Here is a 14,981-nt window from a genome sequence, read left to right as displayed (position 1 = left end):
GTTAGGCAAGAAAAAGAAGTAAAAGGCATACAAATCAGAAAGGAAGAAGTAAAACTGTCACTATCTGCAGATAACATCATTTTATATATAAAAACCCTTAAGACACCACCAAAAAAGTTGTGGGATATGAAATCAATGCAACAAATTTTTGTGTATTTCTATATACTAATAATAAAAGAGCAGAAGGAGAAATTAAGAAAACAATCCCAGGGACTTCCCTGGCAGTCCCGTGGTTAGGACTTGGCGCTTTCACTGCTGGGGCCCAGGTTCGATCCCTGGTTGGGGTGCAGCCAAAGAGAAAAGAAAACAATCCCATTTACAGTTGCATCAGAACGAATAAAACTATAAGACATTGATGAAAGAAATTGAAGAAGGCACAAGTAAATGGAAAGATATTCCATGTTCATGGATTGGAAGAATTAATGTTAAGATGTTCATACTACTAAAAGCAATCTACAGATTCAATGCAATCCCTATCAAAATTCCAACGGTATTTTTCACAGAAATAGAGCAAACAGTCCTAAAATTCATATGGAAACATGAAAGACCCAAATAGTCAAAGCCATCTTGAGAACAAAGCTGAAGGCCTCATGCTCCATGATTTCAAACTACATTTCAAAGCGATAATATTCAAAACAGTACAATATGCTGCGGAGCAGCTAAGCCCGTGTGCCACAACTACTGAGCCTGTGCTCTAGAGCCCACAAGCCACAACTACTGAAGCCTGCATGCCTAGAGCCTGTGCTCCACAACAAGAGAAGCCACCACAATGAGAAGGCAGCACACCACAACAAAGAGTAGCCCCTGCTCGCTGCAACTAGAGAAAGCCCACATGCAGCAACAAAGACCCAACACAACCAAAAATAAATAAATAAATTAAATTGATTCTTTAAAAAAAAAAAAAAAAAGTATGGTATTGGCATAAAAATGCACAGATCAATGGAACATAATTGAGAGCCCTGAATAAACCCACACATATATGGTCGATTTATGACAAAGAAGGCGAGAATATACAATGGGGAAAGGGTGGTCTCTTCAATAAATGGTGTTGGGAAAACTAGACAGCCACATAAACAAGAATGAAACTGGACCACTATCTTATGTCATACACAAAAAGTAACTCAAAATGGATGACAGTCTTGAACTTAAGACTAGAAATCATAAAACTCCTAAAAGAAAACATAGGTGGTAAGCTCCTTGACATAGGTCTTGGTGAGGATTTTTTGTATTTGACAACAAAAGCAAAGGCAACAAAAGTAAAAGTAAACAAGTGGGACTGCATCAAATGAAAAATCTGCATGGCAAAGGAAACCATGAACAAAATGAAAAGACAACTTACCAAACGGGAAAAATATTTGGAAATCATACCTGATAAGGGATTAATATCCAAAATATATAAAGAAATCAAACAATCCGATTAAAAACAGAGGATCTGAATAGGTTTTTTCCCAAGGAGGACCTATATATGGTCAACAGGTGCATGAAAAGGTGCTCAACATCACTCATAATCAGGGAAATCAAAATCAAAATCACCTCATACCTGTAGAATAGCTATTATCAAAAAGACAAGAAATGAGTGTTGGCAAGGATGTGGAGACAAGGGAACCTGTGTGCACTGTTGGTGGGATTGTGAATTGGTGCAGCCAATATGGAAAACAATGTGGAGGTTCGTCGGAAAATTAAAAATAGAACTACCATATGATCCAGCAATTCTACTTTTGAGTATTTGAAGAAAACCAAAACATTAACTCAAAATGAAATCTGCATCCCCATGATCGTTGCAGCATTATTTACAATACCCAAGACATGGAAGCAACCTTAGGTGTCCATCGTGGGATGAATGGATGAAGAAAATGTGGTGTGTGTGTGTATATATACATATATAAAATGGAATACTGTTCAGCCATTAAACAAAAGGAAATCTTGCCATTATATGTGGAATCTTAAAAAACAACAAACAGAAAAAAACCCAAGCTCACAGATACAGAGAAGAGATTGGTGGTTGCCAGAGGCGGGTGGGTGAGGGGGGGGGGGAAATGGGTGAAGGGGGACAAAAGGTACAAACTTCCAGTTATATAAGTCATGGGGATGTAATGAATAGCCTGGGGATTATACTATATTGCATATTTGAAAGTTGCTAAGAGTAGCTCTTAAAAGTTCTCATCACAAGAAAAACAATTTTGTAACTACATATGGTGACAGATGTTAACTAGACAATTGTGGTGATCTTTTCACAATACAAATGTTGAATCATTATGTTGTATATCTGAAACTAATATGTCATTTTTTTTTTTTAATTACCATATGATCCAGCATTTCTACTTCTAGGTAGATACCAAAAAAAAGTAGAAGCAAGGACTCAGATATTTATATACCAACATTCACAGCAGCATTATTCACAATAGTTAAAAGGTAGAAACAATCCAAATGTCAACCAAGAGATAAATGGGTAAACAAAATGTAGTATGTACATGCAATGGGATATTATTCAGCCTTAAAAATGAATGAAATTCTGATGCATGCTACAACATGGATGACTCTACATCATGCTAAGTGAAAGACACAAAAGGACAAATAAATATTGTATGATTCCACTCATATAAGGTACCTAGAATAGCCAGATCATAAAGGAAGTTACCAAGGGCTGGGGGAAGGAAGAATGGGGAGATACTGTTTAATAGGTACAGAATTTCAGTTTTAGATGATGAAAAAGTTCTGCGGATGGATAGTGGTGATGTTGTACAGCAATGTGAATGTACTTAATGTCACTGAATTGTACACTCAAGGCTTAAAATGCTAATTTTTATGTTATGTATATTTTAATCTCAATAAAAATTAAGGAAAAAAATGCAGCTTTCCAGCAATAAGTTTAAATGGTAGCAATAGTATTTAGATTGTAAAGTGAACTACTAGGGGGCTGTGAGTTGAGAGTTGAATTTGGAGTGATAATTTTATTGCTACAATTTTTTTTTAATTTATTTTACTTATTTATTTTTGGCTGTGTTGGGTCTTCGTTGCTGCACGTGGGCTTTCTCTAGTTGTGGCAAGTGGGGGCTACTCTTCATTGCAGAGCACGGGCTCTAGAGCGCAGGCTCAGTAGTTGTGGCGTACGGGCTTAGTTGCTCCGCGGCATGTGGGATCTTCCCAGACCAGGGCTCGAACCCGTGTCCCCTGCATTGGCAGGCGGATTCTTAACCACTGCACCACCAGGGAAGCCCTATTGCTACAATTTCTTAAAAAATTTGAATCCCCAGTGAAGTGAAATCTATTTATTGTCTTAAATGTGTCCATCATCTGTAGTATTTAGTTGACTGATATTTAGAAGAGGAAAAGATTTTAATTGCTAACTTTTTTTTTTTTAAGGCCTTTATAAGACGCTGTTTGGCATACCGAAAAGAAGATAGGTTTGATGTGCACCAACTGGCAAATGACCCCTACCTTCTCCCACACATGAGAAGATCCAATTCTTCAGGAAACCTACACATGGTTGGGCTGACAGCATCCCCTACACCCCCTTCCTCAAGCATAATTACTTACTGACTTTCCTCCAAAATTGGCATGATGATGTCTTTGAATTGCTTCCAGATGCATACTTGAGTTTGAGAGCTTTTGAGTGTTTTTGTTGTTTTCTTTTTTACACAGGATATGGTTGAGAACTGTTTGTGAACTGAAGTTCTTCATAGCATCGTTTGTATGAGAGTGGCTCATGGACAGTGAATAAATGTACACTTCTGACTGTAATCTTGAGCAGTGAAGGGTGACTGCCTGTTGCACAGAAACAGGAATACCATGTTAAGATAAAAGAAAAATGTTTTTTTGGGGGGAACACTGTAAATAACGTTTATAATACTTAAATACATTTGGTTGTTACTAGAGAGTTCTAATATGAAGGGTGGTTTTTCATTATTTAAAAACACATGGAAAAAATATGAGACATATTTCTAACACAGGAACTATCTAGTGCCTGGATACATTCTTCAGCATTCAGCAGTTTATCTGCTGCAACCAAAGTAAGAACTGAATGACAGTGACAGTTGTGTTTTATAGTAATAGAATGTGAGAGTTAGAATCGTTGGACAAAGTTGTTAGACTTTTGTCATTTGCCTATTCTGGCTTTTACCAAGTTGTACCTCGAAATCACATGTCCGCTTTTTTCACTGGTCATGTTAAAGGGAGAGCTATTCCTAGATACATTACACCTTTGACAAAGTGAGCTGCTTGTTTTGAAATCAGTTGAACTCACTAAATTATAATATCTCCAGTGTTCTCAACATGTTAGAATTGTGAACAGGTATTTTTCTTTTGTTACCAGGCCTTGTTCATTCAAACAAGTGACAATACGTAACCAAATGCAGACCAGTTCTATGCAGGATAATGATAAATTCCCTTCTAGCTCTATTGTAAATTGTGTACAGATGTCGTATTTCAATTACCAAGTTTCAGCAGCTTATTCTTGTACAAATGTTTAAAAATATGGCTTTTCTAATTGGATATTGTATTTTTTTTAAGTCTTCTTGAAGGCGCTTTAATTGCTGCTAAATGATGTTGCTTCTTTGCTAAAAAAATCAAATGACCTCCTTAAAGGTGCAAGTTGACTGTACATTATAGAGAGATTATTAAAAGCAGGCATTTATTAACAATCAAGGCATGTAAAAATGATCCGTGTTGGACATAAAGAGCTCTCGAAATCAGTTTCTTGGTTTCTAGGGCTGTGGAGCACATATATACTAGATTTATAAATTGTTCATCGTAATTCTACATTTCTAGAAGGTTCTTATCAGCAAGGTGGGATGATGGTCCCTCAAACGAGTTTCTTGTGGTTTGTACAGATTTGTTAAAATGTGAACATTTTCTAACTGCCTTGTATGGTAGAAACCATTATTTTTCAGGATGCTGTATTTCACTCCTCTAAGAAATTTCTTTATCATCACATTCATAATGCTGATACTTACATGTAAATTGTCCATGTTGCTGAAAAAGGAGGCTATGCTTACCACAGATTCCCCTTAATATTGTACAGTTAAACCATGGCTCTTTGTTCTTTCATTGTACATAGACACATTGTCTCTTTAAGATGCTGCTGAAATTGTAGAGAATGTAGCCAAAACAGTAATAAACAATGACAGTTAAAATTTAAAGACTATGAAGTTACATTTGAAGGGAGCTTTCAAGATTTAGGACATTGACTGACTCGGCTCCTTAAGAATTAACTGAATAAATTCTTGAAGTATACTTCAAGATAAGTATGAAGCATTTCAAGCTGTTAAAGTATACCTAATAACCATTATCAAAGCTAATCCTGGGTAAGTAACACTTAGCCCTATCGGGAATGGTTTAAGGGCTATACCTGTTCCTCTGTAGATTAAGATAGAAATCCTATTAAAAAAAATATTGACGTGGTAATGGAATGTTTGTTAGCATCAATTGAGTGCTTTAGGTGCTGTCGGCCAATTTTTCAATTTTGTTTGAGTTTTCATCTTTCTGAATCCTAAAATACTATGTTCATACAGTAACAGTTATTTGAAGTCCTGAATTAAAAGAAAATACCCAGTTTGTTTAAAATTTTGGTGAGATATTTAAGTGGATGTGTACAGCTAACATGAGATTGAAGAAGTGGTACAGACCTAGATCAAGATCATTGGTCTTGACCACACTATTTTCAAATGAATGAAAGTGACTGCTACTGTCAAAATGCAGAAAAGGAGGAAAACAAGCCATAAAATAAAAGTGCTTCCCTGGGTTTAGGTAATCATCTGTTTAGAGTCCAAGATGTATAGGCAGTAAATCAGTTTAGAGACCATCTATTCCTCCTAAAGTTTTTCCAAAGAAATGATACAGATTTGGGGTAGTATGCCCATATCCCAGCAGGTACAAGATAGCTCTAATTGAGCCAAAGTGAGTACTGTTACCTTCACCTGGGAAACTGGTATTTGTCACTAAGTAGTTTCAGTCACTCTGGCAATCTTTGGCTCTAACATCTTGAAGCTTACATTGTTTTTTGGTCTCCTGAATTCTGTCCTCAGAATTGAAGTATTTCCTATATCCCTAAGACAGTAGCCAAGGTCTTCTCCCTTTAAGCACTGCAAGGTAAATGTACAGTTTTTGCATAGAATTTGAAATCTTTGGTATGAATTAGCTTTAGTGCATGCATGTTGAGAGGAAGTAAGTGTAGAAACCACCCTAATTTATTAAGTCTGGATCTGGGTAGATATTTGGTTGTTTTTCACAAATAAAGTTTCAAGTCTATTTTTTACTTGCCGCCATCCCCTGCTCCCTAAAAATAATTTTCAATTTAAATAGTACATAAAATGTGAACAGATACTTCTACAAATACCTCATTACATGAAACCAAAATGGTAGAATTTCAGTGAAACAAATTTAAAGAGTATATTGTGTTTTGCTGTTGATCGTTACTTATTAAATGCAATAATGCTGATTACCATCAGATGTTATTAGCTATGTTTTGCAGTGGTAGTGCAGATGGTCCAGTCCTATTAGATTGTGAGTTTACTCTTAGAATTTACATTACCGTTTGATTTGTGTGAAAAAGACAGCCTTACTCTTAGTCCTTTAAAATCACATTGGCACGTCTTACTCTAATCCCACTTTAAATTTTGACATGTTATCTGATCATTTTCCTCCCAAGCTTAATCTGTTTCAAAAAGTGTTTTAGCAGCTAGTTTTTAAATAAAATTGTTAGAATTCTAGTTTTGGATTTCAGGAATTCTATAACAGTTTTAGAATTTCTATAACTTATCTGTTGATTTGAATTACAACATACACATCTCCATTTACCTTCCCCTGCTTTCATTTCCCTCCTTTTTTTCTTCTTTTTGAGGATTTTTCTCCCTGGGACTTCTTGGATTTTTGAATGGGAAAGATTTGAGTAAATGTATATAAACTAACTTCAGAACGACTGCATAGAGCCAGAGGAGAGCTTAGAAGAGTCATCTTTCATTAGGGTCAAAATGCATAGTTTTCACCTGGAAATCCTCACTCATTTAAAATACTAGAGATGTAGGTTACCTACATACCTATGACTGTTTTTAAAAAGGCAGTAACAATAATACTGGTTAAGAATTCATATTTTAGAACCAGATTCTTTGGGCTTAAATGTTGACTGCCATTTACTACCTGTGTTTCAGGTTTCTCATCTGAAAATGAAGATAACAGTGCGACCATACAGAGTGGTTGCAAGGAGTAAATTAGCTCACATATATAAAGTCCAGCACGTTGTAATACCATGTATATAAAGCTGCTGTTATTCTTTTTTAAGACTCAAAAATTATTCTATTGCTTTTATCCTACATATAAGATGCAGTCTACTTTGCTTCCTGTGATAAATTATTTTCCTTTAAGAAACAGTTTTACAATACTTCATTCATTTCAAATGATGATTAGATTACCTGAAAAGGGAAGGTGGTGGGGTGCAGCAACAAGAAAAAGTAACTCTGTCTCAACTGTAATTACCCAAAGGATCATACCTTAACCATTTAGGCTATTTCATCAGAGGAAATTCTACTGTACATCCCAGGGTTTTCCTTGATAGTAGCAACCATTTGAGGTAGGATAGGTGGTATTATCCCAGTTTTACAGAGGGGGAAACAGTTGGAGAAAAGAAATAACTTGGTAAGACCACATAACTAGTAAATGACATCAGAACTAAAGCCTGGATTTTGGAGTCCTAGAGCCAGGTCCTTACCATGCTAACATTTCGCTTGCCTCTTTATTAGAAAACTTGTTTACTGTGTTAAATTATCATGATTCTTCAAAATGACAAAAATGAACAGATAGAAACATAATTGTCACCATAAAAGAGCAAATATAAAGAATTCTTCAATTGTTAGATCAGGAGTGCCACCTGAGCTGTGCCTTGATGGCTGGCTGTGAGTCATGTTAGAGAGGGGCTTCTGTCCAGATTCATTCTAGGCAAGGCAGAGAGTGGGTCACAGACCTTTTCCTGTTCTCACACTTGTTTTTCATTGCATTTTTAATTTAAGTCAACAATCAGATTAGGTTCTGCTTAACTTGCAGGGATCAGTTCACCTTTCTCCTCCTCAGCCCACTTTCATGAGCATAGAAGGTAATATTCTCCTTCCTCTCCCTGCAGTGGTACTGGTTGGTCTCTAATAAGAAATCTGGAAAACTGACTCTATTAAGTCAAAAACTTGAGAAAGTCTTATAAATCTAATGAAATTACCCGTGTGTGGTGCTCCAGTGCCAAGATCACAAATGAGTAATCCTGACTTCATCAAGTGACTCTCACTTTGATTTTTAAAAGTCTGTTTGTAATTAAAATTTTCTATAAATATGTGATCCATTTTCATCTGAAGAACTTAGGCTGTTCCCATAACCAAATATCTAAGCTAAACAGTAGACGTGCATGACCAGCACCCCACTGTTCTTGGTGGAGTATATGGTATATTTGGTTTAAATACCATTGACATGATCAGATGAGGAGGATTTTTTTCTAGGATGGGACAAACTTAGATACTAAAATTACCTGATCTAAAGAATGAGTATGGCTGGTTTATGTCATTCATATTGATCCTATTTCATCTCTTTATGCCTGCTAATGACCAAATTCATAACTTCCTTTTAAGGAGGTATTCAGAAGAATAAAAAAGTGGGGAAAGTCTGGGTTTTGAAGTCTGACCTGACTTTGCACCTGGCTTTGCTACTTAATAATTGGATGACCTTAGAGAAGTCACTGACTAACCTCTCTCGGCTTACCTTCCACATCTGTAAAGTGTATATATTAATAGTACTTGCGGGGAGGCAGCTGGGGGTGGGGCCTGGTGTAGGGACTGTGGCAGTGCGCGGGGACCCGGTACAGTGGCTGCGGGGCTGAGGAGAAGCTACTAAAGTTCCTGTGGACGCAAAGTAGAATTTTACAAGAACACAATGGATGGAGAAGAGAAAACCTCTGGTGGCTGTGAGGGCCCTGATGCCATGTGTGTCAAATTGATATCTTCGGATTGTCATGAATTTATTGTAAAAAGAGAACATGCACTAACATCAGGACAAAAAAGGCATGTTGAGTGGCCCAGGTCAGTTTGCTGAGAACAAAACTAATGAAGTCAATTTTAGAGAGATCCCTTCACATGTGCTGTCAAAAGTATGCATGTATTTTACCTACAAGGTTTGCTACACTAACAGCTCCACGGAGATTCCTGAATTTCCAGTTGCACCTGAAATTGCACTGGAACTGCTGATGGCTGCAAACTTCCTAGATTGTTAAATAAAATAAATTATAATAAACTGTTAACTTTTTTCAGTATTTAATACCTGTAGTTAGTAGTTTTTTCATATATAGCATGTTGCCTGTGTGCAATTGAACTTTAAAGTTCGTTGCAAAGCAGATTACCTTCTGTTCTTTTGCATAGCAATCAGTTGAAATTTGTTTGCTACATCAACAAATTAAGGACATTTTTACAAATTGAGAAATAAACAAATATGCCAACTCGTAGGTGGTTTTGCCTTATCCTTTGGATGTGATTTTTAAAATTAGAACAGTGGTGATATAGTAAATGCTGAAATTTAGGCATAAATTCAACACGTTCTACAGGTAAATAATGGGGCTACATGTTTTTATGTTTTTAATGTTGTTTTAAAAACCTGATCTTATAGCTGTCATTAGCATTACTAGACGTATGCAACTGCATATAATTGCATTATAAACATATTTATAACTTAGCCAAAATATTGATTTTTATAACTGACAAAGACAGAGTTGAAATTTCTTATGTGTCTTTTGATAAACTGCAGTATTGTTTAAGTGTATCTTGTCTTTTTGTTTATTGCTACAATTTAAGAACTTTATTTAAAATCAATTTTGGAAGATTACTAGGTACAGCTTTTGGAGCAGAGACTTTTTGAACCGTAGCCACATGGTCAACAAGTAAACTACATGACTTTAGTTTCACGTGCATTTTGCATTTTGGCCAATCCATTGACTATAAAGTCTCCTTTGCAATATTCATTCTTACACAGTCCCTTGTTGTGATTACACTTCTCATTATTTAAATATGTTTTAAAAGACTCACTATGAACTTCGTCTAGATCCTAAGAGCAAGACTTCTGACAATTCCAGTCTTCCTCCATTCAACTGAAATGTTATAAAATATGAAAAACGTGGAGAGATGCAGTACAAATCTAATAATGCACTTTGATATAGTATATTAATTATCCTCTATTAAAGTATGTCCCACTAGACATGATATCCATAATGTGGGTCTTCTGAACTCAAACTTATAAAAGAGGTCATTCAGCTTTTACGCTAAGACAAAAAAAAAATTTGAAGAACTATAATAGAGTGTCTCTGCTTAGTCGTGGAAAAAGAAGCACTAGAGTTGGGTTTATTATTGTCTCTATCTTAGTAGTAAAACAAAGCTGTTATTATAGGGTCTAAAATTTTAAGTCTTTAGCTTACTTCTTTAAGACTGGTTCAGTATGGACCAGTTTTTCTGGAACCTGCAAAAACCATAAACAGCCAAGATCGATAAAAGTAATTTTTCCTCCTAGAAGACCTAACATTGTTATTGAAAGCAATTAAATATAAATGTTAATTGCATATATTTTAGTAACATCTTAAGACATACTGTTACATATTTTAGTATAGAATTATCAAGTACAAAAATTATATTCTGGGGGCTTCCCTGGTGGCGCAGTGGTTGAGAATCTGCCTGCCAATGCAGGGGACACGGGTTCGAGCCCTGGTCTGGGAAGATCCCACATGCCGCGGAGCAACTAGGCCCGTGAGCCACAATTACTGAGCCTGCGTGTCTAGAGGCTGTGCTCCGCAACAAGAGAGGCCATGATAGTGAGAGGCCCGCGCACCGCGATGAAGAGTGGCCCCCGCTTGCCGCAACTAGAGAAAGCCCTCGCACAGAAACGAAGACCCAACACAGCCATAAATAAATAAAATTTAAAAAAATATATTCTGCTACTTGGTGACAAATAATGCCAATTATAAACCTAAGTGGTGATCTTAAAGGTCAAGGTGATAGCTAGAATACAGTTTAACTTTGATCCATTTTAGTAGGTTACTTTATATGTTAGGTCCAGAAGTTACCTGAAGTTCAAAATATTGAAATAGAACTGAAAGATTAGGAAAAACTGTATATCTTGTGGCACATGATACTTGCATGTTAATAAAGACTATTGACTGAAAAAAAAAAAATAGTACTTGCCTTTCATGCACCTAGCACTAGAAGTGGGTTCAGAAGGTCCTCCAACTAATGTGGCATGAGCTCTGACCAGTCAGAACAAATACTGGCCATAGTGCAGAAGAGAGGGTCAAGAGTAATTGTGGGACACTCTGAGGAAGGGATGGGACCAGTTGGGGGTAGGAACTTGGGAGACTCCAAGCAGCAGCCATTTATCAATCAATGTGGAGATGTTTCTGTATTTTAACTCGTATCTGTGCATAATTGCTTAGTATGAGCCCTGCCTGTCGTCAATGACATAAGGTAGACTCCATAAATGACTCCCTTCACTCCAGCACATGCAGCTATTTTGGAAGTTTACACAACTAATGACTTGGACATCCAAGGCACATGACTATTTTGGGTTGGAGACCTAACTGGTCTCTATTTCCAGAACTCTTTTTTCTTCACTTTAGAAATGCTATTTGGATCTCAAGATTGTTTCTGTTCAAGCCACCATGAATATTAAATATCATCATGGTGGTTGCTGCACTGATGTAAAAAAAAAAAAAATTAATGTTTCTTTTTGACAATTTAGACTTCATCAGTGGGAATGTTTTAGAATTTTATTCCTGTGAGCTTCCTTCCCAGAGGTATGGAATATATCCACACATAGTTATTAGTAAAAACCTTTTTCCCTGATAGTAACCACAAAGCAAAAATCTATAGTAAATACACAAAAGATGAAAGAATTTAAGCATACCACTACAGAAAAATCACAAATGAAGAGAACAAGAAGAAAGGAACAAAGGAACTACAAAACAGGAAACAATTAACAAAATGGCAATAAGTACATACCTATCAATAATTACTTTAAATGTAAATGGACTAAATTCTCCAATCAAAAGATAAGAGTGCCTGAATAGGTAAAAAGGCAAGACCCATGCAGACATAAGGACACACACAGACTAAAAGTGAAGGGATGAAAATAGATATTCATGCAAATGGAAACCAAAAGCTGGAGTAGCTATATGTGTATCAGACAAAATAGACTTTGAGACAAAGAATGTAATAAGAGATAAAGAAGGGCATTATATAATGATAAAGGGATCAATTCAAAAACAGGATATAACATTTGCACATATTTATACACCTAACAGAAGCATATAAGTATATAAAGCAAATATTAACAGACGTAAAGGGAGAAATAGTAATACAGTAACAGTGGGGGACTTTAATATTCACCTTCATGAATGGATACATCATCCAGACAGAAAATAAGGAAACATCAGCCTTAAATGACACAGTAGACCAGATGGACTTAACAGACTTGAGCAACACGGGTTGGGGCAGCAACCCCCCATGCAGTCAAATTCATGTATAACTTTTGGCTCCTCCAAAACTAATAGCCTAGTATTGGCCAGAAGCCTTGCTGATAACACAAATAATTGATCAACACATTTTGTATGTTATATGTATGTATATGTATGTATATATGTATGTATGTTATATGTATGTTATATGTATATATGTTATACTGTATTCCTAAAATAAAGCTAGAGAAAAGAAATGTTAAGAAAATGATAAGGAAGAGAAAATACATTTACAGTACTGTACTTGTTGATACCGTAAGTTTACATGGTTTACAAGATGAATCATCTGTCAGTAAAATATTGCCTTATACAAAACACTGCAGATATATGTATTATTAACACTAGACATCAAAAATGAAAAAATTCATATTTATTTACAGGTATAACAATTCATGCATTCATAATGAAGAAGCAGTAATATGATTGTTTTATGGTAGTCTTCTGTAATCCATAGGAATACATCACAGTATCCTAGCCTACACACTAATGAATGAATCACTGTGAAAATTTTATGGCACAAAGTATCAGTCATATTCATAATATAGTATTGGAAACACTGTTACACATTTTTTTTTTAATTTATCTGTGATGATAGGTTGATACGCAGTTTTCTCTAATTACAAGAGAGAGGCATACTGTATGGTAATATAATTCTTTGAAAACAAAGTTATAAAACAGTAAGAAAACTAACACATTATTAGTTTCATATTAAATATCACTCACCTTATGTCTATGTAAAGATAGACTATCCACTTCAATACAAGTCTTGTGCACAATGTTCTATACATATATTTTTGTATATTTATTGAAAAAAAATCTATGTATAAGTGCCCCCACACAACTCAAACCCATGTTGTTCAAGAGTCAACTGTATATAGAACATTCTATCCAAAAGCAGCTAAATACACATTCTTCTCAAGTTGCACATGCAACATTCTCCAGGATAGATCATATGTTAGGCCACAAAACAAGTCTTAATAAATGTAAGATTGAAATCATATCAAGCAGCTTTTCCATCCACAATGGCTTGAAACTAGAAATCAATTACAAGAAGAAAACTGGAAAATTCACAAGTATGTGGAGATTAAACAACATACTGCTGAACAACTGACTCAAAGAATAACTCAAAATAAATTTTAAAATACCTTGAGACAAACGAAAATGGAAATGCAACATAGCAAAACTTAAGAGATGCATCAAAAGCTGTTCTAAGAGAGGTTCATAGTGATAAATGCCTACCTTAAGAAACAAGAAAAATTTCAAATCACAATCTTACTTTACACTTCAAGAAAAAGAAGAACAAACAAAACCCAAAGTTAGAAGAAAGGAAATTATGAACTCAGCAGAGATAAAACAGGGGCTTAAAAAAACAATAGAAAACATGAAACTAAGCCGGTTCTTTGAAAAGATAAACAAAAATTGACAAAACTTTAGCTAGACTAACCAACAAAAAAGAGGACTCAAAATCAGAAATGAAAAAGGAGATGTTACAACTGATACCAAAGAAATACAAAGGATCATAAGAGACTGCTATGAATAATTATACACCAACAAATTTGACAACCTAGAGAAAAGGATAAATTCCTAGTAACATACAACCTACCAAGACTGAATTATGAAGAAATAGAAAATCTGAACACACCAATTACTAATAAGGAGATTCAATCGGTAATCAAAAACCTCCCAACAAACAAAAGTCCAGGAACAGATGGCTTCACTGCTGAATTCTACCAAACATTAAACAATACACACCAATTCTTCTTAAACTCATCCAAAAAAAAGACAGGAAAGGAGAGAACACTTCCAAACTCATTTTACAAGGCTAACATTACCCTGACACCAAAACCAGACAAGGATGACACAAGAAAAGATAATTACAAGCAAATATCCCTAATGTACATAAATGTGAAAATCCTCAACAAAATATTAGCCAACCTAATTCAACAATGCATTAAAAAAAATCATGCACCATGACTGAATAAGTGGGATTTACTCCAGGAATGGAAGGAGTAAATCATCTGCAATGCAATATAATATGCTGCATTAACAAAATGAATAAAAATCTTATGATCAAAGGTATTTCTAAATGGGCTTAGGAGATTAGCATGCTTCATTTCCAGAATGTTTCTGCAGTGATTCAGGAGATGGAGACAAGATGACAGAGTAGAAAGACTTGAGCTCACCTCCTCTCACAAAAACACTAGAATCACAACTAACTGCTAAAGAAACATCAACAAAAAAGACTTGAATCTACCAAAAAAAGATATTCTACACCTAAAGACAAAGAAGAAACCACAACAAGGTGATAGGAGGGGTGTTGTCATGATCTAATCCAATTCCACACCTGCCAGGTGGGCAACCCACAAACTGGAAAGTAATTATATTGCAGAGGATCTCCCACAGGAATGAGAGTCCTGAGCCCCATATCAGGCTCCCCAGCCTGGGGGGTCTGGCATTGGGA

The 14,981-nt window shown here is 35.6% G+C and overlaps 1 protein-coding gene and 1 pseudogene across 4 annotated transcripts in view; both read left to right on the top strand.

The window, feature by feature from the left end:
- Nucleotides 1-5,138, top strand: part of TLK1 (tousled like kinase 1) — a 196,858-nt gene extending 191,720 nt beyond the window's left edge. For all 3 annotated transcript variants that reach the window (XM_082465376.1, XM_082465375.1, XM_082465374.1), the window contains one exon: nt 3,364-5,138. In XM_082465376.1, the coding sequence (XP_082321502.1) occupies nt 3,364-3,540 (177 nt within the window). In that variant the 3' untranslated portion in view covers nt 3,541-5,138. The remainder of the gene's footprint in view (nt 1-3,363) is intronic.
- A 135-nt stretch (nt 5,139-5,273) lies between these two features.
- Nucleotides 5,274-11,724, top strand: LOC309662587 (elongin-C pseudogene; annotated as a pseudogene). Its single transcript has one exon. The product of its transcript is annotated as an elongin-C pseudogene (transcript).
- The last annotated feature ends 3,257 nt before the right edge of the window (nt 11,725-14,981 follow it).

Source organism: Balaenoptera physalus, assembly GCF_965194825.1.
Source record: "Balaenoptera physalus genome assembly, chromosome: 6".
Taxonomy (NCBI): domain Eukaryota; kingdom Metazoa; phylum Chordata; class Mammalia; order Artiodactyla; family Balaenopteridae; genus Balaenoptera; species Balaenoptera physalus.
This window is presented reverse-complemented; position numbering and strand designations above follow the sequence as displayed.